Source organism: Macaca thibetana, chromosome 5, assembly GCF_024542745.1.
Source record: "Macaca thibetana thibetana isolate TM-01 chromosome 5, ASM2454274v1, whole genome shotgun sequence".
NCBI classification, from domain to species: domain Eukaryota; kingdom Metazoa; phylum Chordata; class Mammalia; order Primates; family Cercopithecidae; genus Macaca; species Macaca thibetana.
The window spans coordinates 68,427,754-68,454,402 of NC_065582.1; the positions used below are offsets into that span (position 1 = coordinate 68,427,754).

General features: G+C 37.1%; 1 protein-coding gene and 1 long non-coding RNA gene across 2 annotated transcripts in view; one reads left to right on the forward strand and one right to left on the reverse strand.

The window, feature by feature from the left end:
* Positions 1-26,649, forward strand: part of TNIP3 (TNFAIP3 interacting protein 3) — a 51,374-nt gene that overhangs the window by 15,943 nt on the left and 8,782 nt on the right. The window contains exons 2-10 of the mRNA XM_050792646.1: positions 2,458-2,544; positions 5,420-5,500; positions 7,866-7,931; positions 9,348-9,497; positions 11,975-12,103; positions 16,418-16,534; positions 19,471-19,596; positions 24,535-24,585; positions 25,398-25,496. Of these exons, the coding sequence (XP_050648603.1) occupies positions 2,458-2,544; positions 5,420-5,500; positions 7,866-7,931; positions 9,348-9,497; positions 11,975-12,103; positions 16,418-16,534; positions 19,471-19,596; positions 24,535-24,585; positions 25,398-25,496 (906 nt within the window). The remainder of the gene's footprint in view (positions 1-2,457; positions 2,545-5,419; positions 5,501-7,865; positions 7,932-9,347; positions 9,498-11,974; positions 12,104-16,417; positions 16,535-19,470; positions 19,597-24,534; positions 24,586-25,397; positions 25,497-26,649) is intronic.
* LOC126955760 (uncharacterized) lies at positions 1,081-8,066 on the reverse strand. Its single transcript, XR_007726064.1, has 3 exons — positions 7,940-8,066; positions 2,164-2,230; positions 1,081-1,678 (listed from the first exon to the last, which is right to left on the reverse strand). It is a non-coding gene; the product is annotated as an uncharacterized LOC126955760 (long non-coding RNA).

Below are 26,649 nucleotides of genomic sequence, written 5' to 3' on the forward strand. Positions count from 1 at the left end.
TATTTCATCTGTATATTATTATAATATTTTTATTTCATCTGTATAATATTGACTTCAGAAATGAAGACTCTTCACAATAGCCTTGGAAACATGGAATGACACCTCTGCCTCTCTGAAAATGATTTCAGCTAGCGAGACTTCTCATGAAACAAAGCTTGACTCAAAGCCAGACTCTTAAAATATGTGGCACAATGTGAAAGGGATGGAGGTGAAGTGAAGAGAGCATATGTAACAGAAAAGACCCAATTAATTCTTAGGGATGGCCTATTGAAAGTTTCGTTTTTCTGAAACCAAACTTGTGGTTCTTCAGAAGAGTTATTACTTATTCATAAATAATCATATGGCTCTCTTGAGCTAATGGAAAACCTGTTTGTTGTTTATCTGCATAGTAGAAGAGGAAAAGGAATTGTAATGAAAGATGTAAAGGTATAGAATTTCCATTTAATAGAAGCCATCGCATCTAACAATGTATGTGCATCAGGATACTTTACAGGGGAGACTCAAGAGGCACAATGCCAAGGATGGTATTTCCTGGCCAGAAAATGTTCTTCCGACCCACTTTTCTGGGTCAATGTTACCACATCCCTAGTTTATTACTACCAAATACAAAGTTAAAGCTGAAGGGAACCTTAAACTGTATAAAACTGTGGAATGTGTATGTGCGTGGTATGTTTCAGAAGAAAAATATTTTTACAATAGAGTTTTCTTTTTCTTTTCTGATGAGCAGATTTTAGCGTTGATAAAGTGTCAGTTCAGGAAATCGCGGCCTCTATACCCTAAAGTCAGATCTTATGTGAGTTGTAACTTTTACTTTCAGAACCCTGAATGAACAATTTGACTCCTACCTGTATTTTTGGATTTTGCCTTAAAGCAGCGTCACTCCCTTTCACTCAAGCATAGACCAAAACATAACAAGAAACCAGAAGAAAGTACACACACACACACACACACAAACTAGCAAAAAGTTCATCGATTTGGTATATCATTATATAGATATTCATCCATTTATTCATGTAGCAAAATGCGTTGAACGCCTGCTGTGTGCCAGACAGTTCAGTGCCTGGCTGCTGTGGACACAGAGATGAATACAGGAACATGGAAATATGTAATCATAATGCATGATGAAGGGCTCTTCTTAGCTGATTAGAGGAGGTCAAGAGAAGATCAGAAGGAAATAGAAGCACTGACTGTAGGTTTCTCCAGCCACAAGGTTGGATGGAGAGCCCAGAGAGGAGACATCTGAGGTGGCAAGAACAGCATGCACAGAGCTCAGGGGCGTAGAACCAGCTCACTCATTTCAGGAAAGGGAGGTCAGTCAGGATGGTTGGAGCACAGGGGAGAGTTGAAGAGTGGGGTGAGATATTCAGGAGAAATGGGAGGGCCAAATGTGGGACACTCAATCACTCCCTTTTGAATTTTAGGAGTTTACGGCTTTATCCTATATATATGTGAATATCTCATAGGCAGGTCTAATGAAGTTAAATGATTGACTATAAATTATTTTCTCCTTTTAGTTACACGTTCTTTCCCTTTTTGTATTCCTTGCCTCCTTTTTTTTCGTTCCAAGTCCAAAATGAGGTCTTCTGTTCCATCGCAGTTCATTTATGTAGCTCCAAGTATCTGCCATTTCCACGCTTTTATCTGTACCACCCAGTAGTGCTCCATTACCTCAAGGCCCCTAAAATGACAGCAGTCAACTAATTAAAACTAAAAAGATTCTCCATGAGAAGATTTCACTTCAAATGAGTCATGGAGAAAATCTAGACTTGATTTATAGAAAAGACAGTCTTAAATTTGAGAGGCAAGTTTAACCTTTCTGCCAATACAGAAGATTAGATTTGCAAACAATGCCTATTTTCTTTCTGATGAATTATTTTCCCTTTTATTTCTATAAGAATTAGTGGCACTTATAGAATTATGTATGACTCATTAAGTTCTACCAAGCTACACTCGCATTTAGAAGGCATTGCCAGAAAATCTTGCCTTTAGGGAAACTGAGCTATCAAAAAGTCAACAGTTACCTAATTGCTCTGGGAAATACAATGAATTTATAGCAGTTAGGCTACTGAGGAAACACTTGGATTGCCCAGGCTTTCTGTGGTGGAGAACTTCCTCCTCCAGTGGGAGAAACTGCCAGTAAAGGAAGAATGACGATTTACATACCATAGCAAGGCTAATCTGCCCCAGGTCTTAGTCACAGCCTGCCTATTTGAGACATCCTGGGAAATCCCTATTTGGAAGAGAAGAAAAGTTAAAATCACAGTTGCAGTGCTTATAACTTTATTCTGTGTAATTCCTATCCACAGTCACTTCTGTTCATTTTTAATGAAAACCTATTGCTGCTATTTTCTATTGAGTTAATGGTGATGTGTGTTTTTTAAATTTTGTATATTTGCTCTCACCCTAAAATATATCATAAGAGACATTTTTCCCCTCTTTTTCTTTCTGCTTTCCAAGACTCCAGGAAAAACAGCTTCCATGGCACATTTTGTACAGGGCACATCTAGAATGACTGCTGCAGAACGTTCTACAGAGCATAACGAGGTAAGAACATATTTCTAGGAGATGAGTTGATCACATCTAGCATTGATGGCATTTCTAGTGGTTAATTTTGCACTTAATAAGAATAGAAATGGCTAGTTTGCTTTCTTTAGCTAAGATTTACTCTATAGTTTTAACCAATATTATGTAACATAGAAAAAAAAAATCTAAGTAACCAGTACATTGCTTTTAACCCACTGGGCTTAAATTCCTTTCAGCCTTCCAATTCCTTTCAGCCTTCCAATTCTGTGGGTTCCTTATTTTGTTCTTGATTTAGAGGTATTTGGTTCTATATAAAATCTAAAAAGAATACTATATTGGTGTGGGTAGAAATAGAACATATTTTAACAATAGAGTATCTGTAGTAACATTTTTATATATTTACAATTGGTACCATAGATTTTGTTCAGCAATGGAGACTACTGCTAATTGAATGAATGAATTCAAATATTTTCTAGTTTTCTTTTACAGATAACCAAGGTATAATGGGAAACTAAATGGAAACTTCTGTTCATTTAAGTTTTTAATTTAGTAGCATCAGACCTTGAATATACATTGGTAAGGATGCTATCATAGAGAAAGAAGTGCCCATATGCTTTGAACACAAATTCTACTTTACAGGGAATAATTATAGGAAATTATTTATAGGGAATAACTGTTCTGTAAGCAGCCCGTACTAGAAGCAATGACTGAAAATCTTTGTAGTTACTGCAAATCAGATGCCTTCATTAGGCACTGCGAAGCAAAGTAAATACAAAGGAAAAGGTCCCCCAAACCTTTGTATTTGATTAATTTTGCTTTATTTTATAGAAACCTGAGACATATGAACTATAGCAAAATGTTGATTAATCTCCAGAGAAAGCTCTGGTGATACGTTTGTGACTTACATGCCATTCCTATTCACTATGTTTTCTATCTTTCCTCCTTCCTATCCTCCCCCACTTATAACTGAATATTACTTATGAATTTCAAAAACTAGTACTCCTGCAGTTACAAATAGAGTCTCTTGCAGATTTGGTATCTAGATTTTCAGTAATTTTTATTTATAAAAGAAAAATCAAGCGTGAAACATATTATAATTTTCTTCCAGAGAAAATTATTTATGGGGAAACAAACAAAAAGCACACTGTCTCATTGTTCCACATCTGGGTTCCCAAAGTCAGGGACATACAAATGCTTGCCAATCACAGATTTTTGTCTACATCACAAACAGAGAGGAGCCATTTTTGAGCACCCATAATTTATTCCCTAGAATGGGAGTATATTGAACTTTAGTGTGAATCAAGATTACCTAGGAAATATATTAGAAATAGAGGTGCCCTGGCTGCTCTTCTAGAAATTCTGATCCACTGTTCAGGATGCTTGACGTTTAGCAAGCTTAACGGTGACTTTGATGTGCTCTTTTGGTGAGAACCACTGTTCTAAAATCCAGTCTTACTATGGCCCTACTTTGCTGATGACCTCAAGATACACTAAGTAGGGTTGGCTCACAGCATTTTCCAGATCAAAGACGCTTAATGGTTAGTCTGTTCTAACCCAGAATGGGTCTAGTTTCTTGGAAGTCTTCCCAAAAAGAAGAAGATCCAACTACAGGCCCCAACATATTGACACCTGGGTTTCAGTGTCACTCTTGGTGCTCAGCCAGACCAGTGTCTTGAGGTCAAAAGCAAATATAATCATTCAGAATTTATTTACCCATAGAGGACTGTCTCTTTTTAAATGTGGTCTTAATTGTAACATAGGTCTAAATAGGAAGAAGCTAAGGAAACGAGAACATCTATGCTTACATAAAATACCATCAAACCCTAAAATGCCGAAACACAAATAAACAGAGAAAAGATAGAAAATACACTTTTATAAATAATTTCTGATGAAAAAAGTGCTTGAAATACCATGATGATTGCAAAAGAACAATTTCCTCTACACATTTTTGGCAAAGACCACAACATGTTCTGAAAATATTTCTTAATTGTTCATGAACAACTTTAAGCAATTTAGTGGCCCACAGTAACTAATAAGGCTGAAACTGATTACAGATGTAGGAACTACTCCCATCACCCAATTCATTGTGTTACTTATATGACTCTGGGATGAGATAGTAGTAAGATTATTGAATTATTATAGAGGAATCAGTCCTTTATTTAAGTAAATGTTGTTCTTAGTTGATTTAGGCAGATGGCAGACAGTTTCCACAGCTTTTGTGTTACCTTTAAATGAATACTCTCACTCCTGAAAAAAAAAATAACTGAAAAGAAAGGTGGTAAGCTTTTCATTATGACAGTAATTTATTATTAATCTAAACTAGTAACCTAGTGACTTTATTCAAGGAGCTGGCTAAAATTACACAGTAATTACACAGTAATAGCTGTATGTGTTTGTCTTTATTCTTGATGATTCTGTCGTTCCTCTGACTTTTACTGGGGCTACTTTTCAGAATATTACTCACATACATGTTCATGGGCACAGCTACCAAAATGACTTTTTTGAAATGTTTACTATAAAAATGCCTAAAATATATCCAGGAAACTTACCTGATTTCTTAATTGTCATTTTTTTGGAAAAGGATTGAAATCCAAATTCATAAAATTTTAATCTCTGACTTACCCATTATAGTATATAGATATATTTATAATTTATTACAGAATTATTATGGTAACTAATTTATATAAAGGATTCTAAAACATAATATGAACTGATTCCTCCACCAGCCACTGTGAAGGACTTAGGGTGTGAGGATTATTACTGCTAGAATCAGGTATTTTTATAAATCGCAACAGGAGAGTTGGCCAAATGCATGGTGTTTGTGAGGAGCAGTACTTCTGTTTATTTTGTAAACAGTTTTGTTTCAATTTTTTTCTTTTCTTTTCTTTTTTTTAAGTGTGCTGAATCATCAACAAGAAAGAACTTGACAAATTCTCTTGAACAAAAGATAAGGTGTTTAGAAAAACAGAGAAAAGAGGTAACTTAGAAATACTCGCTAAAACCACAGGTGCCATGGATTAATGCTGAGGATAAAATAATGTATTATCCTTGTGCCTTTTATTTTTGTTATCAGGTCACAGTATTTATCTTTAAGATACTGGACTGCACTATTTTGAGAGCAAATGCTTTTTTCTTATTCACCTGTATGTCTCATACTTGTCTCAGTGTCTGTGCAGTGATGAATGAAAAATGACAAAGTAATAAGTCTGGTAACATAATCCTAATTTTCTCAAAACTTAGATGTTTCCTCCACACAGACCAAGTGACTTTATCCTTTATGCCTTTATCCTTTATGGCTTATGACCTTTACCCTTTATGCCTTGCAACTTCACACACGTTGGAACTCAAGGTTTCTTGAGTTACTTGAAAAGTCTTTAAGTATGGTTGATTTAGGTGCTATGACTTCAGGGTTTGGGCATCCAAACACATGGGAGTTAGAAAGCATTGTCATAAATAAAGTTTGTTTCTAAAATGTTCCTGGGAATTAATGGGTATTATTTTGAGTTTTATTTTTCTGAGCTTAATGAATGTTAGAACCTCTTTACTCTTCTTGACAGAGGAAGTAGTGAAAAGTATAACAATTTTAGCACTCTGTATATTGTCAATTTTGTAATTCCTTCTTGTTTTTTTTTTGAGACAGTGTTGCTCTGTCACCCATGCTGCAGTGCAGTGGCACAATCTCAGCTCACTGCAGCCTCTGCCTCTGAGGTTCAAGTGATTCTTGTGCCTCAGCCTCCCCAGTAGCTGGGATTACAGGCATGCACGACCATGCCCAGCTAATATTTGTATTTTTAGTAGAGATGGGTTTCGCCATTTTGGGCAGGCTGGTCTTGAACTCCTGTCCTCAAGCGATCTGCCCACCACAGCCTCCCAAAGTGCTGGGATTACAGGAGTTAGCCACCGTGCCCAGTCTGTAATTCCTTTTCTAATTCATTCTGTGTATTAAATCTTTCATGTTCTCTTCTATGGTGCCTTCTACTCTTCTTTGATACTGCGAAGAATATTGTGACCTTCTGGAAAATTACTAAACTACGGCAGAGTAATGTAACTATAGTATACACAATGGAATCCCTAAAATGCCAACAAAGTAACTCTCGATATAATAATAATATACAATTTCATACTAAATAATGACAGTAACTGCCACTATGGATTCAGTAATTTGCTTTTTAATTAGGAGAAAGTCTTGCTAGTTTTTAGTCATTACCACTATCTTCTCAGCGTCTGTTCCATATCCATAAGTGCTGGAATTTCTCTTAATGCAGAAAACTACAAACTTCCCCAACAAAAAGCTAACCACATATCATAGCATTTCTTCTGCCTTCTAATTAGCAGATAGTTTTAAGATCTTTAAATTATTTTCAGCCTAAAATGCATCTAAATATTGTCTTATGACAAAACTATAATTTCTTGAAAATCTACATTTTCAAAATAGTGATATTATCTATTTGTTGAATATTTATTATAAATCATGTGTTAATCTTTTAAAGCACATTATTGCAAGAAAATCATGATCAGTTAATGGCGCCTAGGCTTTGTTAGCATAAATTCTGCTTTAAAAGAGCTGGAAAAAATATTTCATTATAATCAGTGTAAGCACATAGAAAAATATGAAAAAGTTTGGGAAAAGAACCTTCATGAATGAAGAAATCTTACAGACAATCATCAATACTTACAAATTTTTATCAGATTGTGGTTGGATTAAACAAAGAAAATGAAAATTCAAATAACTAAGAAAAGTTAAAAGTTACTGATAAACTGTTCAGCTGCCTTGTCAAGATACACCTACGACTTAATAGTTTTTCCTCTCCCCTTCCCTCCCCTCTCCTCTCTTTTCTTTTCGTGAGATGGAGTCTCGCTCTGTTGCCCAGGCTGGAGTGCAGTGGCACGATCTCGGCTCACAGCAACCTCCGCCTCCTGGGTTTAAGCGATTCTCCTGCCTCAGCCTCCTGAGTTGCTGGGACTACAGATGCATGCCACCACGTATTTTTGTATTTTTATTTTTGTATTTTTAGTAGAGACGGGATTTCACCATGTTGGGCAGGCTGGTCACAAACTCTTGACCTCAAGTGATCCCACCCACCTTGGCCTCCCAGAGCGGTGGGATTACAGGCGTGAGCCACCGAGCCCGGCCAATAGTTTTTCATATAAGAACCAGTTGTGAAAAGGTGAGAGTGTGTTCAATTTAATCATCCCAGCACAATCAGAACTTGATGAAAAAAAATATTGTCTTCATCCATGGCTTCTAAAATCTTAATAAGCTCAGAAAGTAATTTCTTTTTTACAAAATTTCCAAATGGGCAGAAATTCTTTGTTGATGCCCCAAATTTTAATAATTTCAGCTCCTGGAAGTTAACCAGCAATGGGATCAGCAATTTAGAAGTATGAAAGAGTTATATGAAAGAAAGGTAAATACCTCTCTCTATTCGGTATTTTCTTTAAATCCATTATCCTGGTGTGGCCAATTGTGTGAAGAGTCTCATTGATTTCAGCTACGAAGAGCTTTGTGGAGAGCCAACTGTTGGAAAATGATGGGGGAGGGTGCTGAGTGTAGTATTGGTCTCATGGCACTGAAGATTAATGAACGGTGTCAGTGAGTCATCTTGAACAACAGCTAAAGAAAAGTGCAAAAATGCCCCCCAGTGATGTCTCCAGAGTTCTTATGCACAGTTATCATGGCTCACAGAGTATCCCAGCCTTACCTTTGTCCCTAGAAGCCACAAATGCACAGTTATATGTGAGGTGAGATATGGTTTAAAGTTCACACTGTTTATGCCACGTTAGCCCTAATTCTTAAATTAGATAGCATGAGCTGTTTTCCACAAATAGAGAAACAAATGGTGATAACAGTGAAAGTGTGAGGAAAAATGGGGCAATCTCCTCTTCCATCTAAAGCACGTTTGCTCTTAAAAAGCTCTGGTGAGAAAGGGGCTTTTGGAAGAAAACCTCCTTTAATACATAAAAGACCATTTATAATTTAAAATTATTCTATCTTCAAAAAGAGATAAAGAGAGAAAGTACTTTCCCCTAAATAATTCAGTATTAAGAAACTTGACCATGAGTATTATAATATAGCAGCATTGTTCCTTTCCTCCTCATTTTGTTACCCAAAAGTATTGAATTTAAAATGTTCAGGATAATGTTCCCACTGCACCAGGCAATGGTCAGGCAGCCTTGCAATATCCCTGCTGGGGCAATACATGTTAAAGATGATGATCCCAGAGAGAATGCTGAAGCTGCTTTCTTGAAGGGCTTGCAGGTGTGTGAAGACAGTGTTAGTGATGGCTATAGTCCTCATCTTGGAAGATGCACCCCTCTCTAAGATTCTCGCTCTGGACTGTGGTTACTCTGAGGACCTGTCACTCTGTCATCAGAGTGATTTGGCACCTAGTAGAAGTTCAAATGCTGCAAATTACTGATAGATTAAAGGCCATGTCTGTTTTTCTCTGGTGTAGGCATATTCTACCTAACCTGCTGCCCCTCATTGCCTTTTCCAGACCAGGCTAGGCTCGCCTGGAGAGTTGAGAATAGGATAATAAACCTAGAGAATTCCCTGGGTGTGGTCTAAGTCTTTTATTCCCTCTGAAGTAGGGGTGGTTTGGCGAAAAGAAGGAAGACCTGGAGGCTGTTTTGGTGTAAGGCCAAGCTCCCTTTGAAACGCGAGTATCCCGATCTGTGTTAGGGACGGTGGGAACTAGGACCTCTCCTTAGGGGACGTCCTGGGGTGGGGCGTTTCTGTCCAAAGTTCATACCCTGGGAATAAATCCAGGGGCTTGTGAGCTTCAGGGAAGGTATCTGCAGCTGTCTGTGAACGACCTCCTCAGGTAGCAGAGCTGAAGACGAAACTGGACGCCGCAGAAAGATTCCTCAGCCTGCGAGAGAAGGAGCGGCATGAGAGGCAGAGAGAGGACGACAGGCAGAGAGAGGACGACCGGCAGCGCGACCTGACCCGGGACCGGCTGCAGCGGGAGGAGGTGGGCGGGGCCCGGGTTCTCGAGCCCAGAGGATCCAAGTAAAAGCAAAGGGGCGGGGGGATTTCCTGTAGAAAACCTACCGTTTTATTAAAATCAACTCACTACTGAGCAAGGACCGATGTGCAAGGGGTGTATGGGTTACGCAAGTCCCCAAGAGCCGTGAACAAGGGTGACTTCTCTAGAACAAGAAGGAAGGAGATTCTCTGCCGGGTTTCTCCTGGTTGCATAAATAGGCAGACAGTCATCCCCCAGGCCCTTCCAGGAAGAAGAAAACCGATCCATAGATTTGCTGACTCTCTAGGGCATTTCAGCCTAAGAGAAAATTATTTTTTTTCTTTTGCTTTTATTCGTATTTATTATTTTTATTAGTAGTGTTCATAATAATAATATGGCAGTACTTTGTATTTGTGCAGTAGCTTTTCAAGCTTACAGAGAGATTTACATATGAGGTTTTACTTCTGTAACCATAAATTTATGACATTTTTAAAAGGCTTCATCCTCATTATCTCATTTAACATTCTCGGCCCACCTGTCAGCAAAATAATTATTTTTGCTATATTAAAGATGAGAAAGCTGAGATGTAAACAAATTGAATTGCCCACATTGATAAAAAGGGACTGGAACCCAACCTCCAGATTCTAAAGCTCCATCAGTCCCTTGCTGAGAACTGGATGGTGTTGAGATGACAGCTTTTCCTAAAAAACACTCTTTTTGTCCTGGTTTTACTTTCCATTATAGGACTTCATGAATATTGTAGAAAAAGGGAGAAAACCTTAAACTCTAATGGTCCCTTGTTATTTTAGGTATAGTAAGAAAAAACAAAGTGTAAAGACTCTGAGGGAATGTCTTATTACTGATATCGTGAGGCATTGGCAATATTTTAAAACGTAGAAATCTTAAGGCAATGTCTAAAATTAGCACAGACAATGCCAGTCCAGGTTTTCCTACCTTGCTGAGGATGTCTTTGTCACAGTGAGTCAGGAAAGCAGAGTTTAGCAACACTCCCTTTCTGCCATGTAGCAGTCATTTCCTTTTCCAATTACATCCTAGCCAGGAATCTGAGTAATTTTTCCCTCAATGCAGTTGGGACCATTTTCTCATTGGAATAATTTTCTCTTAAATTATGCTAACTTAGAAAATAATTGGCTTATTTTCTAAGTGTATATGTTCATTCTATTTAAATAAAAGCAAGTAGAAATATTTTCCCTTTTAAAGAAAATGAATTACCTAAAGCGGATTTCTTAAATTTTGTAATCATATTGGGAAATATGAGTTGCTCAAATAATACACTTTAACACATATATTAGCTATTTCTGCATGTTGAGTTACCTATTTTCTGCAATATTTATTTTACTGGGTTAAAATCTCAATCTCACTAAGAATCCAATTTACTTCACAAAATGTTTGCTATCTGTTATACAAAATTAAGAGGTGGGAGATATTGTCTGAATCCAGAGCCTGTTGATGTTTAAGCAGCTAACCTTCAGTTGTTTAAAACACTGCACTTCTGGATGATAATCTAAAACATGGAGAAGTAGTGGCAGTTGGACTAGTTGATTTCTCCCTTTTAAAAATAATAATCACAACAATAGAGTGCTCTAAATAAGATCTGTAATGAAGGGTCTTATTGGCCTAAAGATTATTCTCTTTTCCCTCTTTCTAATACAGAATGATGCAGGAATGAGCTTTGAGACATTTCGGATTGTTTTCTTACAATGACAGTAAGAAATAGCTGAAAGCCTTTTCTTTCTGCCATTTCAGCTATGTTTCTTAATCGCTTATCCATCACCTAGTAACAGTACATAGGGACTTGCTTATCCTGCAGACCCATTTATTTGACAATTGAAAGTAAGAATTGGGAATCCAGGACTTTGGGAAGCTGAGACGGGCGGATCACGAGGTCGGGAGTTTGAGACCAGCCTGGCCAACATAGTGAAACCCCGTCTCTACTAAAAAATATAAAAAACTAGCTGGGCGTGGTGGCAGACACATGTAATCCCAGCTACTAGGGAAGCTGAGGCAGGAGAATCACTTGAACCCGGGAGGCGGAGGTTGCAGTGAGCCGAGATCTCACCATTGCACTCCAGCCCAGGCGACAGTGTGAGAATTCATCTTAAAAAACAAAAACAAAAACAAAAACAAAAACGAAAACAAAAACAAAAACAAAACAAAACAAAACAAAAAAAACCAGAATTGGGAAATTTGATTTTTTTTTTCCCCTGGGGTCGCAAAATTTCTAAGATACTTCAGTAAATTCTGGTAAAAGAAAGATTCCTTCAATCCTAATTCTAGCATTCATCCAAAGAATATCGCTCAAGTGGGACGTTAAGTTAAAGTCTTGCAGGTCCTGTTTTTATTGTATTTCAGAAGGGTGACCCCTCAATCTGCCTGCCACGGCCGATATATCAGAATTCCTACAATATCATCTCGTTCGACTTGTACTGATTTTTCTTTTCTTTTCTTGGTCTTTACTTCAGAAGGAAAAGGAACGCCTAAATGAAGAATTACATGAATTGAAGGAAGAGAATAAGCTTTTAAAGGAAAAAAATGCTCTTGTGAACGAGGAGAAGGAACATTACGAATGTGAAATAAAACGCCTTAATAAGGTATCAGGCAGGTCAAGCATGGGATATTAAAATGAGAAGTCCCTGCATAAAACATTCTTACCGAGAGTCACAACAAAATCTAGGCTGCAATGTGGGTCCCAGCTTTCAGGCACAAGAAATTAGCTGTGATTTTATAAATCACTCCTAGCTGCAGCTTTCAGCTATACTTGGCTAAGGAGGTTTTAGGGAATTTTTGTCCCTACAAAGATTCATCATGAAAAAGAGAAATGAGGAGGAATTATAGAGACAGTAAGAACGTTTCTTAGTTTGAAGAACCACATAAAGCAAGTGGGTGTTTGCGAACAATAACGTATCTCTTGGTCAACCACAAAAGCTTCCTCAGGAAACAAACTGCTCTTTAAAATGATCACTATGGAGTTGGGTGTGAAACACACTCTAAGGAAGCATGCTAAATGCTGAATCCAAGGCTGAGATGGTAGCTCTCTCAAGTGCAAGCCTAAAACCTACTTTAAAGTCAGGGAGAGGAAAGGTGTGCGCATGTGCATGCAGTGGTGTGTGTATGTTGTTTTATGGACTAGTTGGTTCATATTTTGGAGGAATGGGTCGCTAAATAGTTCAGGAAAAATAATCCTATACTGTTGACTTTTCCAAGAGCCAACCCATATGTGGAACATAGGAATGCTATAGCACATGGTTGAGTTGAGATACACATCTCTCAACTAGATATTTCCCGATAAAAGAACAGAAATTGTCTTCTGAAACAAGAGTAGGTGATTGGACTTGAAACAGATGCTCAACCCCTGTATTTTGGGCCACATGCCCATGGTTCTAGTTAACTAGTGTTCAGAGATGTCATTTAAAGATCCTCAAATTATTAAGTATGTGCCTGCATAGCTGATAGGATGCTTTGCACATGTGATCCTGTAGTAGATCTGTTTGTGGGACAAGTTATTCTTCAGGAGAAAATTGGAAAGTGAGGATAAACTTCATAATACACTTTATCCTCTAAGAGAGAAAAACCATGCTCAAACATACAATGCAGGGCAAAATCTATCTTTTCCCTTTTGTTCTCTTCCAGAAAATGTTGCACAAATGCATTAGAGGAACTATAAACAATTGAGATTATATTTAAAATCCTCCCATTTTTGATACCATATTACAAGTTTTCTTACATTGTCTCATTTATAGACTGTCCTTAAATATAGATACAAAGATATAAACCTTGTAGATATTAAAACAGCCAAGAATGCTGTATTTTTGCTCATGTCCATGTGCACTCTTCATGTTTGTGTATCCATATTTGTAGCTCACAGAAAATTGTTTAAAGTTAGAAAAATATAAGTTTTCATCATTCCAGTGATAATACAATTTAATAATTCTCCATGAAATTTTACATTTTAAAATTTTATGATTTTATAATTATAAAATCTCAATGAGAAAAAATAATTTGAATAAAATCAGATCTTTATACCAATGTCACCTCTCAAAGATGACTTTTCTGGCTATCCTAATTAAAATTACATACTATACTACTGGTGTTTCCTGGTTTAAATTTTCCTTGGAATTTATTACTATCTAATATACATATATATATTATATATATATATATGGTCTAACTTTTATGACTTTATTTGTTTTCTAGCTACTAATCTTGGTTGTAAACTCCATGAGGGTAGGATTTTCATTCCAACTCCTCCATTAGGCACCAGAGGCACAGTGTCTAGGCCTGTAGTACTTTTAGGGGCCCATAAGTATGTTTATGTTTAATTTCTCTTAAAATTAGAAGAAAAAATAAACTTTTGGGGTGAAAACACATTTTCATATATTATGTAACCATCTTTATAACAATGCATTTGTAAAATATCATTTTAACGTGTATTTTAGGGAGGGAGGGACTCAGGCAATGTCATAATGTGGTTCTGAATTTTTTCTGTTTTTTTTCACTGCTTTATCTTAAATACCTAGAGCAGGACCTTGCTCAGAGTAAGATCTTAAATATTTATTGGATGAGTGAATGGATGAATTTAATTAGCTAGTATATAATAACGTTTGGTAGACAATACTGGACCTAGAATTCATGCTTTAACAGGCATAATACATTACGTATGGGTAGTGAGGAAAAAAATAAAAGCATGCTTAAAGCCAGAAAAGATTTCATCCCACATCTATACTTTAAGCTGTCCCTTGAAAGTATAGATATAAAGTGATGAGTTATGACAGTAGATTTTTGTCTTATTTAAGATGGGTATTGGTACCTAATGTAAGATATTATTGTTCTTCTATTTTACAATGAATATTTTTCTTTTCCTTCTTACCAATGTGATAAACAGAAGTTACTCAAAATGTTTTTGGTAGCTGATTGTGCACACCATCCATCACAGCATGGAATCCAAAGCCTACCCTCTATGTACAAGCTGAATGCCTGCTGACCCATATTCACTCAGCAAACATGTGTAATATGTCAGCTTAGTAATTAACATACTGTTTTCAGAAGTTCACACAATTGTGTGTATTCAATTCGATTTGTTTGCTTTGAAGAAAATACCTGGGAGTTTGTTTTTATCAGGCTCCTAAAGGGAAGCCAGATGTTTAACCAAAGTGAAAACAATTACCTAAGGCTACTCAGCTTGTGCCACCCATGGGCAAACTTGATTTGTCTAACATCTCGGTAGATCTGTTTAGAATATCTGTACTAATCGTAAATATTCTAGAATAGGTTATAGGTGTTTGTTCAAGGAAGTTGGGAAAACCCAAAATGGAATAAATATCTATTAGACTCATCTTTCATTTATGACTCATTTACAAAATTTCTAGGATCCCAAATAGCATGAAAAATAGATCAGAAAATGCAAATAACAAGATCTACAAAAGTAGTCTATTCCCAGGTGTAGGATAAGGAACTAGCATATTCAATTGCCATAATCCATTTGGCCCACCCCACCCTAGATTCTCTCTACTACTATTCAGCAGTTGAAAAAAAAATGAACTATTCTGACACTTCCTAGAGCTTAACACAAATCCTCACAAAACATAAATTATTAAGCTACTTTTGTTGTTTCTGTAAATTCTCCCCAAAGGATGAAGAAAGCTCTTTATTTCTCTTACAACTTCCTGAAAAAAATGATATTCATATCAGGCTAGACAGTATCTGTATATTCTAAGACATTCTATTAGGAAATTCCCAGTCTGTCCACATACTCAAAACCATACATTTGCTTGTCTTTTCCTACCTTTATGACCATATTATATAGTAATGCAATGGAGTTAGTTACCTACTAATATCACCAAATAGACACTGTTGAAGTTACTAAAGAAATACAGAAGCAAATTATTCTTAGATCTCTGAAAATAAACCTTTTCTATTTGTACAGAGGACTCATTTGATAATGAGCAAGTAGTCATTTTGTGGTCCCTGAGGCCACACCAGGGTGAGAAGTGTTCTGCCACGATATTTGGAAGTCATTTTTGTTGAACTTATCATGAACCAAAGGTCTTCAAAAGAGAGGCAATGTCTTTCATATGATGTTACCAAAAATAATGTAATGATGTGATCATGATGAGCTAATGACTAAGGACTAAGGACGATCATCTTTCTGGTGAATATAGGCATTTCTTTCCTCTCCTCATGCCATGCTAAAAGCATCAACTTATACTGGATGTCAAGAAAGCAGGGCACTCTCCACTCGGTAGTGAGTTAATGAATGTTTTAGCAGAAAACAAATAGGACTGTGGCTAGGCCAGGGCAGGAGAGTAGCACAACAGAGCTAACAGATTCTGAGTCTGCATGGGCTCTCATTTCTGTGGATGTCCCTCTCTCCTGTTGAGGGCATGCCATAGTTATATAGCAGAATATTACTCAAAACATTACCTGGGACCAGCAGCACCAGCTTCTGAGAAATGCAAATTCTGAAACTATACCCTCCAGCCTACTGATTCATAATCTCTGGGAGTCAGTACCAAGGGATGGGCATGTCTGCTACCTCTGATGTTCCCTAATGTCTGAGCATCATTGATAGGGTATACATTTGACTGAAGCAGAGAATCTGGAGAAAGTCTATAGATACAGATTTTGTTTTCATAGTTGGCTAGGTGGAGGAGGAGGGTCCAACATCAAAGCCTAAATAATAATGAGGATCAATTAACATAAGCATCATCATGTAGAAAAGACAAAGATTCTGGAAAAAAATACATATATGAGAAAATCAGAAAGAAGAAAGTTACTCGGTTATGTCAGCAGCGTTGAACATGAAATGCTTATTTGTGGGTGCATTTGAGATGATTGTAACAATTATAAAAGAATTCATTCCATGTGGTAAATCTTAGATCAACAGTGTACTTAATCTTATTACATAGGTTCTTCAGGATGCCTTGAATTTCAAGTGTTCATTTTCTGAGGACTGTTTGAGGAAGTCTCGAGTGGAATTTTGCCATGAGGAGATGAGAACAGAAATGGAAGTTCTGAAGCAGCAGGTGAGAAGCTGGAAGTGGCATGATCCTGTGGAGAACATACTGCCCATTGTTCATGCTTCTTTGGGCATTTTTAGATGTCTTGCTGCTAGAAATATGTCAAAGGTTTTTGCATTTATTTTAAGTAGAATTATCTAATTTTCAAGCTTGATAGGAAGAATATAGATCAGCTAGTTCAGTCCCACCATTTAGAATATAGGGAACTGAGTTTCAGATGGATTAAATGGCTTACCCAATCACACAGTTAAAAGAGGGACATGCCAATTAACCTTGGGTGAGGTTCTATTAGCACTGGGGCTAGAGAGTTTCATGTAGACATAGTTTTTGGTTTTGATTTTGTTTTTGAGACGGAGTCTCCCATTGTCGCCCAGGCTGGAGTGCAGTGGCGTGATCTCGGCTCACCGCAACTTCTGCCTCCCCGTTTCAAGCGATTCTCCTGCCTCAGCCTCCCTAGTAGCTGAGACTACAGGCGCATGCCACCATGCCTGGCTAATTTTTTGTATTTTTAGTAGAGATGGAGTTTCACCATGTTGTCCAGGCTGGTCTCAAACTCCTGACCTCGTGATCCACCTGCCTCGGCCTCCCAAAGTGTTGGGATTACAGGCGTGAGCCACCGCACCCAGCCACATGGCTTATTTTAAGAACACTATTAATCCCAACTCTGGATCTTTTCAGAAAACAGTAGCAGCTGAGTGATCATTCTGTAGTTGCTAGCCTCTAGGCCTTTGCACAATAAGAGCAGTTTTAAAGAGAATACTTTGTATTTATTATAATCACTGAAACCAGGTCTGCTCAGCTAGTCCCACACCACTTAGCAATTCACTGATGCACAATAGCATTCTCCTCTCCACTCACCTAACCTCACTCACTATTGCCAAGTGGACAGCAAGAGTAAGGATGCACTCTACAACTTCTGCATGTATCTATTGGCAGCATAGCACAGAGGAGATACCGCACTGGTTAAACTGCTTGTGTCTAAACTTACTCTGGAATTCTCTAAATCTGTTGGAATTCACTTAGCTGAGGGGCCGACCATGTATATCATGTCTCTTTTTATGTGAGAGGTTAAATAAACTAATGTAGAGAAAAATCTGGAATGGTTCATGGCAATAGTGGTAAATACAGGATACATCAAGGAACCTCAATCCCTGAAGCACACATTGTCAGTAAGTTATTGGCAATGGAAGACAGGGTGCCATAGAACAAAGGGCTGGAAAGCATCATTCTTCTGATGTCCCTGGGTATGATTTACTGACTGCTTTTGCCCTGAGTGAGTACTAATTACAAAGATTTTTGTTGCAATACATGGAAAAATCGAGCAATTGTGTTATTATTGCTGTTACTTGTTTTATTGTTACTGCTTCATATGAAGTAACCTATCTGTGAATAGATCTAAAAATTTTATAGCATTTGATGGTAAAGTTGGATTTTCTCTTCTGTCAATTTTACTTGAATAATCTGCTTCATTACATTCAGGGTAAAATACATAGCTGAAAAATAAACTCATGAAGAGAATAAGGGTAATATGCACAGTCTCAAAGCTCTGTCAAATTCTCAACCCCTAGAGTACTGTTGGTACTGGCCAGGATTTCTTCAAAAACCAAAAGTACTGCTTATGTTCAAACACTTGACATCTTCGGAACTTGCATATAAGGTACATGACATGCAAGAGTCACTTTTACACATAAAGTTTATAATAATGGTTTGGTTCATATTTCTTACAGTGACAGATATTCTTTTTTCATAATCCCTGTGGGAAGACCAAAATCCATCTCCATAGTTTTGCAGTGTATCTACTGCTGACTTTCTCCGTAAATATTTTAACTGTGCATGTTTGTAATCAGGCACCCACAATCGTTACATCACCAAGTGCCAGGTGAAACACTAAAGGGCTTAAATGCACAAAGAAACTGAGTGAGAATCTTGGCCCCTACCTGACTAAAGTGATGACGTTGCCAGTGTTTAATTCTAATCAGATGGTCTCCTCCCATTTAAAATGCCTCTGGTGATTGTTTACAGAGCATTAGTTTAACTGTCTCTGGAAATGAATGTCAGTTCTTAACCAAAAAAATTATCAAAATGTCAGTGTGGCTGGATGTAGTTTCCCTTCAGTACTTCTGATGAATAAAGACTTAAAAATTTAATATGAGTATCTGCATGTAAATGTATAGAAAATGTTTAATTTCTTCCCTTGCATATTTTGTTCTATTGCTGTCGACTTAGAACAATAAAATTGATAAACCTTTAGTTAAAATGTGTTGCACTGTTAGTGATGAAAGTGTAATGTGCAGTAGTTTTAATAGACAAAAATCTAGCTACTAGGTTCCAATATAAGTAGTAATTTAAATCAGAGTCTTAGAGGAATGTTTTTGCTTCATTCCCTAAGTTTCATTTGTTTTCATAGCTTTATATGCCAGTCTCCTAGCCCTCAGTCAACAATAAGTCAGTTGAAAACAATAACAATACTTAAACCTGTTTTTGTTTTTAGTTTGGTCACTTTTCTGGAATATTTGGAGTGCCTCTCAAGCGGTGTTCCACTCAAATATTACTATTATTTATGATACACACCCAAAGTAACTTATAAAGGGAAAATTTGTGAATACCTTTTAACAATCATGCTTTGCTTTTCCACATACGTAAGGGTTTTGTTTCTCTGTTGCATTCAACTTATACATTATGTCTGGAAACTTGGGCATGTCAGTATTTAGTGACACTTAACAGCTATTTTCAGTAAACTGTCTTTTAGAAGTTCAAGCAGTATTCATACATCAAAGTCCTTGTGTTAAGGATGGATGACTTGCTCTGAAACAGTGACACTGAACACTAGTTGGGAGGGTTCTTTACAATAATGGAGTAGGCAGCAGTCATTTAAAATAAAGTCATTTACATGGCTTAAGAGAAAAGGAAGCTAACAGTAACAGCAAGTTAATATTTCTTAGGTGCAAATATACGAAGAAGACTTCAAAAAGGAACGATCAGATCGAGAGAGACTTAATCAAGAGAAAGAGGAGCTACAGCAAATTAATGAAACTTCCCAATCCCAGTTGAACAGGCTGAATTCCCAGGTACAAGTCAAAACAAAATAATCTTTGCCAGCATGTATGTATTTTTTTTTTCATTTAAAAAATTCAAGACTTTTTGACTTCTGTTAATTGCCATCGAATTTTTTTGAAAGGTCAGCACCTGGGATGAAGTCATTCTTAAACAATCTTGTAAAGAGATGAAAATGACTGGAAATTTCTTTTAACTTAAGTATATTAAGGAATTGCCCAAGAAATTGCATTCCAAAGTTTTTTTATAAAATACAGTCCTTTTGATCTTTTTCTCATAATATTTATCCTGGTAGAATGAGAGTTGAACTACCTAGTACTCAAATAAAGTGAAGTGGTTTTCAAAATTCTTGTCATTTTCTTTGAAGGGCTATGTTGGAATGCTCCTGTCTGCCAAAAACATACATATTTCTAAATGCCATTTATATGTGAGACTGAGGATTTTATTCAGTGGTTCCCAGATGTAATGTAACTGGAGTACTTTCAAGGAAGCCAGATAATGGTCACCAGTTTATTAAAATAGAATATATTAAATGTAAGCATACTAAAATTAAGTGTAATTGAATATATTAAAGTAGATTCAGGAAGTTGCCATGATGGGTAAATAGTGATGTTAATGAAGGAAACTGTAGCTAACATAATTTTGCCTTAAAAAATAAAACAAACTGCACCATTTTTATTTGTAAAATATTGCAATACTTTTAAATAAATAGAAAATTGTTATGGCAATGCTGTGGCAGCTCTTAGTTTCAAGATTCTTAGTCATAAAAAATTTTTAAACAGTCATCATTTTCTTCCAAATACAAAGTGGATTGTGAATTACATTTAATTTTATCTCTGATTTTTTAAAGATTAGCTTGAAATTCCTAATTTTACGTGGAAAAAATTGTTTTGCAGAACCATTTTCTCTGTAAGAAATTAGAAAAAATAAAATAGTAGTAAAAAAATCAAATAATTTTATGAAAATAATTCAGGCAACCTAATAATTCATGTAACAATAGATAAGACAATGTTCTCATTACTCTTGGTTAAAAAAAAAAAAAAAAAGAGAGAGAATATATATACTTTTTTGGTTTTTGAGATGGTGTTTTGCTATTGTTGCCCAGGCTGGAGTGCAACGGCGTGATCTCAGCTCACCACAACTTCCACCTCCCAGGTTCAGGCGATTCTCCTGCCTCAGCCTCCCAAGTAGCTGGGATTACAGGCATGCACCACCACGCCCAGTTAATTTTTTGAATTTTTATTCTTTTAATTTGTTTCTTACATGCCTAGCTAGCCTAATTTCTTTCAAGTTGTCTCTGTACAAACTGTTTTACTTGCTGCCAGCAAAACAGTTTTAGAACAAAAAATAATTTGTTTTTTAAAGCAATTGTAAAATTTGCTGCCAGTACAACAGCAAGTGAAACAATTTTAATTTTAAAACAATTTTTAGTAAATTTTTTTTGTATGATAAATTATATATCAATATATAATTATATAATTTTGTTTATTCTACTATATTAAGATTGGTGATAGACTGGCAATGTCCTTGCCATTACAGAACTTTTAGTCTGGTCAGGAACATACATCTATCTACTTAACGTTATATACTATAATCCACAAGTCCTTTCCTGTGTCACCTGTAAACTTGATTGGTATCAACAAAATAAATGTATTTTCTAAATGCAGTATGGTATAATTGTGCCTAGAACCTAAAGGAAAATCTTAATCATATCTAAAGTGATAACTTAGAGCTATGAAATTTTTTCTTTAAAGTAATGAAAGCCCAATCCTTTTTTTAAAGTCTCATTTACTCAGTAGGAGAATGATAGAATTCACAGAGACGAAGTAGATGGTTTGATGATGTATGTTAAATGTATTAACAGCAGATTAAATGCTAAGATATTTAAAAAAGAACTGATGGCCGGGCGCGGTGGTTCACGCCTGTAATCCCAGCACTTTGGGAGGCCGAGGCGGGCGGATCGCGAGGTCAGGATATCGAGACCATCCTGGCGAACATGGCGAAACCCCATCTCTACTAACAATACAAAAAAATTAGCCAGGGGTTGTGGCGGGCGCCTGTAGTCCCAACTTCTAGGGAGGCTGAGGCAGGAGAATGGCGTGAACCCTGAAGGCGGAGCTTGCAGTGAGCGGAGATCTGGCCATTGCACTCCAGCCTGGGCGACAGAGCAAGACTCCGTCTCAAGACTCCGTCTCAAAAAAGAAAAAAAAAGGTCGGGCGCGGTGGCTCAAGCCTGTAATCCCAGCACTTTGGGAGGCCGAGACGGGCGGATCACGAGGTCAGGAGATCGAGACCATCCTGGCTAACATGGTGAAACCCCGTCTCTAATAAAAAAATACAAAAAAAAAACTAGCCGGGCGAGGTGGCGGGTGCCTGTAGTCCCAGCTACTCCGGAGGCTGAGGCAGGAGAATGGCGTGAACCCGGGAGGCGGAGCTTGCAGTGAGCCGAGATCTGGCCATTGCACTCCAGCCTGGGTGACACAGCAAGACTCCGTCTCAAAAAAAAAAAAAAAAAAAAAAAAAAAAAAAGGAACTGACATTACCTGACATTACCTTAGTTGAATAACATATTTGCTGTCCAAGTGGACTTTTAGAGGAATGTTCAGGTCAAACCATTCTGGCATTCTGAGTTGCTTTCTTCCCAGAATGTATTCATTCTGTCACTAAAATGCGTTAAGCCGGTGTCAATGGTAAAATAAGTAATGTGGTAAAGTGAAAGATGCTTAGGGTACTTAGAAATAAGAGGAATTTAGGGCAAAAAAGACTTGGTGTTCCTGCCTGCTCTGATATTCCATTGGTGGTAACCTTGAACAAGTTATTTAACTTTTCTATGCTTCCTTTTCTTAATCTGTACAATGACAAAGTTGAACTCGATCATCTCTAAAATGTTTCTTATTACTCTAAAACCTCTCTCTAAAAAATAAGTTACCTAACCTCTTTTAGTATACCTGCCTGTAAAATATAGATAATGAAACCTACCTTATGACTTCACTAAGTTGTTCTCAATGGTAAGTGAAAAAAGCAAAAAACAGGCCAGGCTCAGTGGCTCACGCTTGTAATCCCAGCACTTTGGGAGGCCAAGGCAGGCAGGTCACTGGAGATCAGGAGTTTGAGACCAGCCTGGCCAACATGGTGAAACCTCATCTCTACTAAAAACACAAAAATTAGCTGGGCATGGTGGTACGCGTCTGTAATCCCAGCTACTCACGAGGTTGAGGCAGGATAATCTCTTGAACCCAGGAGGCAGAGGTTGCAGTGAGCTGAGATTGCGCCACTGCATTCCAGCCTGGGCAGCAGAGTGGGATTCTGTCTCAAAAAGAAAAGAAAAAAACAAAATACCCTTTAGAAAACATTTAGCTCAAGCCAAATCATGGCTCAGAGGTATTTTATAAATTATTTTAGTCTATTAGAAGAGGGGACATGTTTAATAGTTTCATTTAGTTGTATAATTAGCATGCTACTTTCAGTTCCTTGTAATCTAATTTTGATGCTTTCTTTTTGCAAGGCATTCTGCTATATGCTGTGAGAAAACGAAAACTGGTTCTTGCTAGTAAATAACTCACAATATAGTAAAAGAGACATGTACAGTCTATCCTCATCATCACCAATTCTGCATATGTGAATTTCCCTACTCACTAAAATGCATTTGTCATCCCCAAATCAATACTTGTGGTGCTTTGTGATACATCCTTACATATGAGCAGAGCAGCAAAGTTGTTTCCTGACATATACACATTCATAGTGTTCTTTCTGTGGTCCATATAGTGCCATGTTTGCTGCGTTTTTGTGCTTTTTGTTGGTGATTTCATGGTTTAGAATGGCCCACATATATATGCTGACATGCTCTCTAGGATTCCTAAACACGAAGGATGTGATGTGCCTTACAGAGAAAATGTGTGTTAGAGAAGTTTCATTAAGGCATGTTATAGTACTCTTGACCATGAGTTCAGTGTTAATCAACGAAACATATTAAATAAGTTGTCTTTAATCAGAAACACACATGAAACAAGGTTATGTATTGATTCATTGACACAAATGTTGTGAGAAGAGGCTAGCAGAAACTTAACCCAACAATTCTCCTAGGAGCAGTGGTTCAATATTCACTAATTCAGTGTCCCTGAAGACTTTATGGAATATGACTACCACAAGCAGCAAGAATTGCCTGTAAATAGTACACATTGGTCTAAAAAGTCACACAGTGAATGTACAACACTACATAAGAGGACAGAATAATTCTGATTAGTGGGACTTGGAAAGGTATCATTCAGAAGGGGATATTTGACCATCCCTTATGGGAATGTGGGACACGGAGTATAGGAATGACAATGAAACAGTCAAGGAAAAGCCAGCTTTCTCTAAGTGTGTCTTAAGTTAAGGGAACCCAGGGTAGGTGATTCATCTAGATGAGGCTGGGCCTTAAGTAGTGAGAAGCCGTGGAATATAGCAGTGTGACTTTGAACAAGTTACTCAGAATCTTATGTCTTAGTGTTCTCATCTATAAAATTGAGATAATACTAAGTATCACATAGAGGGATTGGGAGAATTCAGTGAGTTATTGCATGTAAAGAATTTAGATCAGTTTCTGACATGGATTAAGTGCATATATAACTTCTAAAATTTATTATGGAAGCCTTTGAATGTCAGTTTGACAATTTCAGTGTCATTCAGTAAGCAATGAAAATTGTTTCTATATCTGTATCTAAATAGATCTACCTAAAACAGAATTGTAATGGCCTCAAAAAACTGGAATAGCAATTTAAAACTATCACATTTTTCAAACTTCAATTGGAAATGTAAAGATAGAATCAATGCATATCTGGAAAAACCAACCTGTGGCTGTTTTTGTTGGTATTACTGCTGTCAGTGCCTCACACTTGAGTAGGTCAAGAGTGGCTTAGGAACTAATGATTTGAACTTGTCTTGATTAACAAATGCCTTTGTTTTGTCTTTAGATAAAAGCTTGTCAGATGGAGAAAGAAAAACTAGAAAAGCAATTAAAGCAGGTATGTTGTTCTAATTTTCACTCATACATTTATTCCCACGTACAACATTTCTCATTGTCCCAATTAAAGACATATTCAAGCTCTGCTACAGGTGGCCTACAACAACCCATGGTCTTCATTACCGACTACACCATCAATGGATAGACAGTGCTTAGGCACCACCAAGGCCTTTCAACCCTAACACTCATGGAAAGTATATGCTTTATAGAGCATGTTACCAGGAGCACAAACCTTAGTGCTCCTTAGACCCACAAGCACCTGGGAAATAGATTTCACTGGTATTTCATGCAGTTGCTCACACAATTAACAGTGGAAAACTAAATCAAATACTGCCTCTTTTGAAAAAATAACATGCCTTCTTGAGCACTGAAGTATTCTATCCCATGGGTTCTCTAGTTGCCTTAAAGACTGAATATTATTTGTCTTAATTCCTAATTTCCTTTCTGGACTTTAGTTTTCCCTGGCTACAATTTAAGAAAACCTATTTCATGACTCAATGGATAGATTTTCTTCATTGAGGGCCCTCAATAAAGATAACTCAAAAACATAAAGTTAACTCTATATACTTTTCAAGTGTGTCTCATTTCCTCAAAATGGAGAAATGATTATACTTTCACCTTAGGTAAGACTTGACCAGTGAGCCTTATCTGTATCGGTCCTGAGTCTATTGACATGTTTACGGTTTTGAGTTATAATTATGCCAGATTAGGCAGAACCTTAAGATTGAAACCAAACCTTTTGTATAAAGCAATGTCAGTGCGACTCTTCAGTCTCTCCCACTGGTAGTGAACCCACAGCTTTGTTCTCCTCAGATGTATTTCCCAACCTGTAACTGCGGCTTGGTTTTCCACCTGCAAGATCCATGGCTACCAACAGGCGCTGGAGCTGTGCAGAAGCGACGGGAGCACCCAGTAAGAGTGCATTTGAAAAAGTGCTTAGTATACTGTTTTGGTAGAAATTATGTCCATCTCTGGAATTTCAGCACATTATATTATCTACAGCAAGAGCCTCTGTTTTCTCTCAGTCTCAAACTTGCAAAGTTGGAGTGGTCAGTGTACAGTAGAATTATCTTTGGGACACTGAATCCACAGGACACATAGATACGAATAAATTAACTGAAAGGTATTAAATTGGGAATAATTCCTTGAACAACATATAACATTTTCAATTGGCATACCTCATTCTACCCAAAGGGTATTTTAGGTGTAAAATGTATTTATGTATTATGTATAAAAGAAAGTGGAAAACAAAAAAAAAGAGATGCTTTTTTCAGTTGTAAATTTATATTGAACTACTATGGATATTGCTACACATGTGCAAAATAGTTTTTGACATTTTCCAATTGAAAGGATTTTCTTAAAGGATCCAAGAAAAAGTGACCCACTTAAGTTGTTCTCCATGGCTGTGTCTTCCCAGACAAAATGAAATGCAGAGTTGAGCAATTATTTGTGAGGGGAATTGATTTGGACAGTCAACCTGAATAAGTCAGGCCCAAAGCACCCTTTTTTTCCCTCTCAATAGCAGTATTCCACCCACCCTCCTCTACCTTCTATTTTGCCTACATAGATAGAACCTTTATCCAGGGAAAAAAAAAAAATGTGTTTTTTCTGCATTTTGTATTTACCCAGGCAAATCCTCCCAAACTTTAGGTTTGATTGTGTTTCTCATGATGAAAAAAATCTAAGATTTTAAACTGGGATTTTCCAACCAGAATGCTTACAGAAAGCATGATTCTCTTGGCTTCTTGAAAGTTCTCATACTTTTGTTTGAGTGTGACTCAAAGCCCTTTTCCCAAGGGAGGAGATAATGACTCTTTGGGTGGCAGAAGGATGTGAGGATTTAATGAGCATCTCTTATTTGACCCCGGTATGACACAGCACACTGCTAAGAATTGGTTCTTTTCATGTTATTGCTGGTTGCTAGTTCTGTCTGCTCTCCTTCCCTAATTTCCATTTTTTTGTTTTCTTTTTTTCTTTTTTCTTTCTTTTTTTTTTTTTTGAGACAGAGTCTCGCTCTGTCGCCCAGGCTGAGTGCAGTGGTGTGATCTCAGCTCACTGCAAGCTC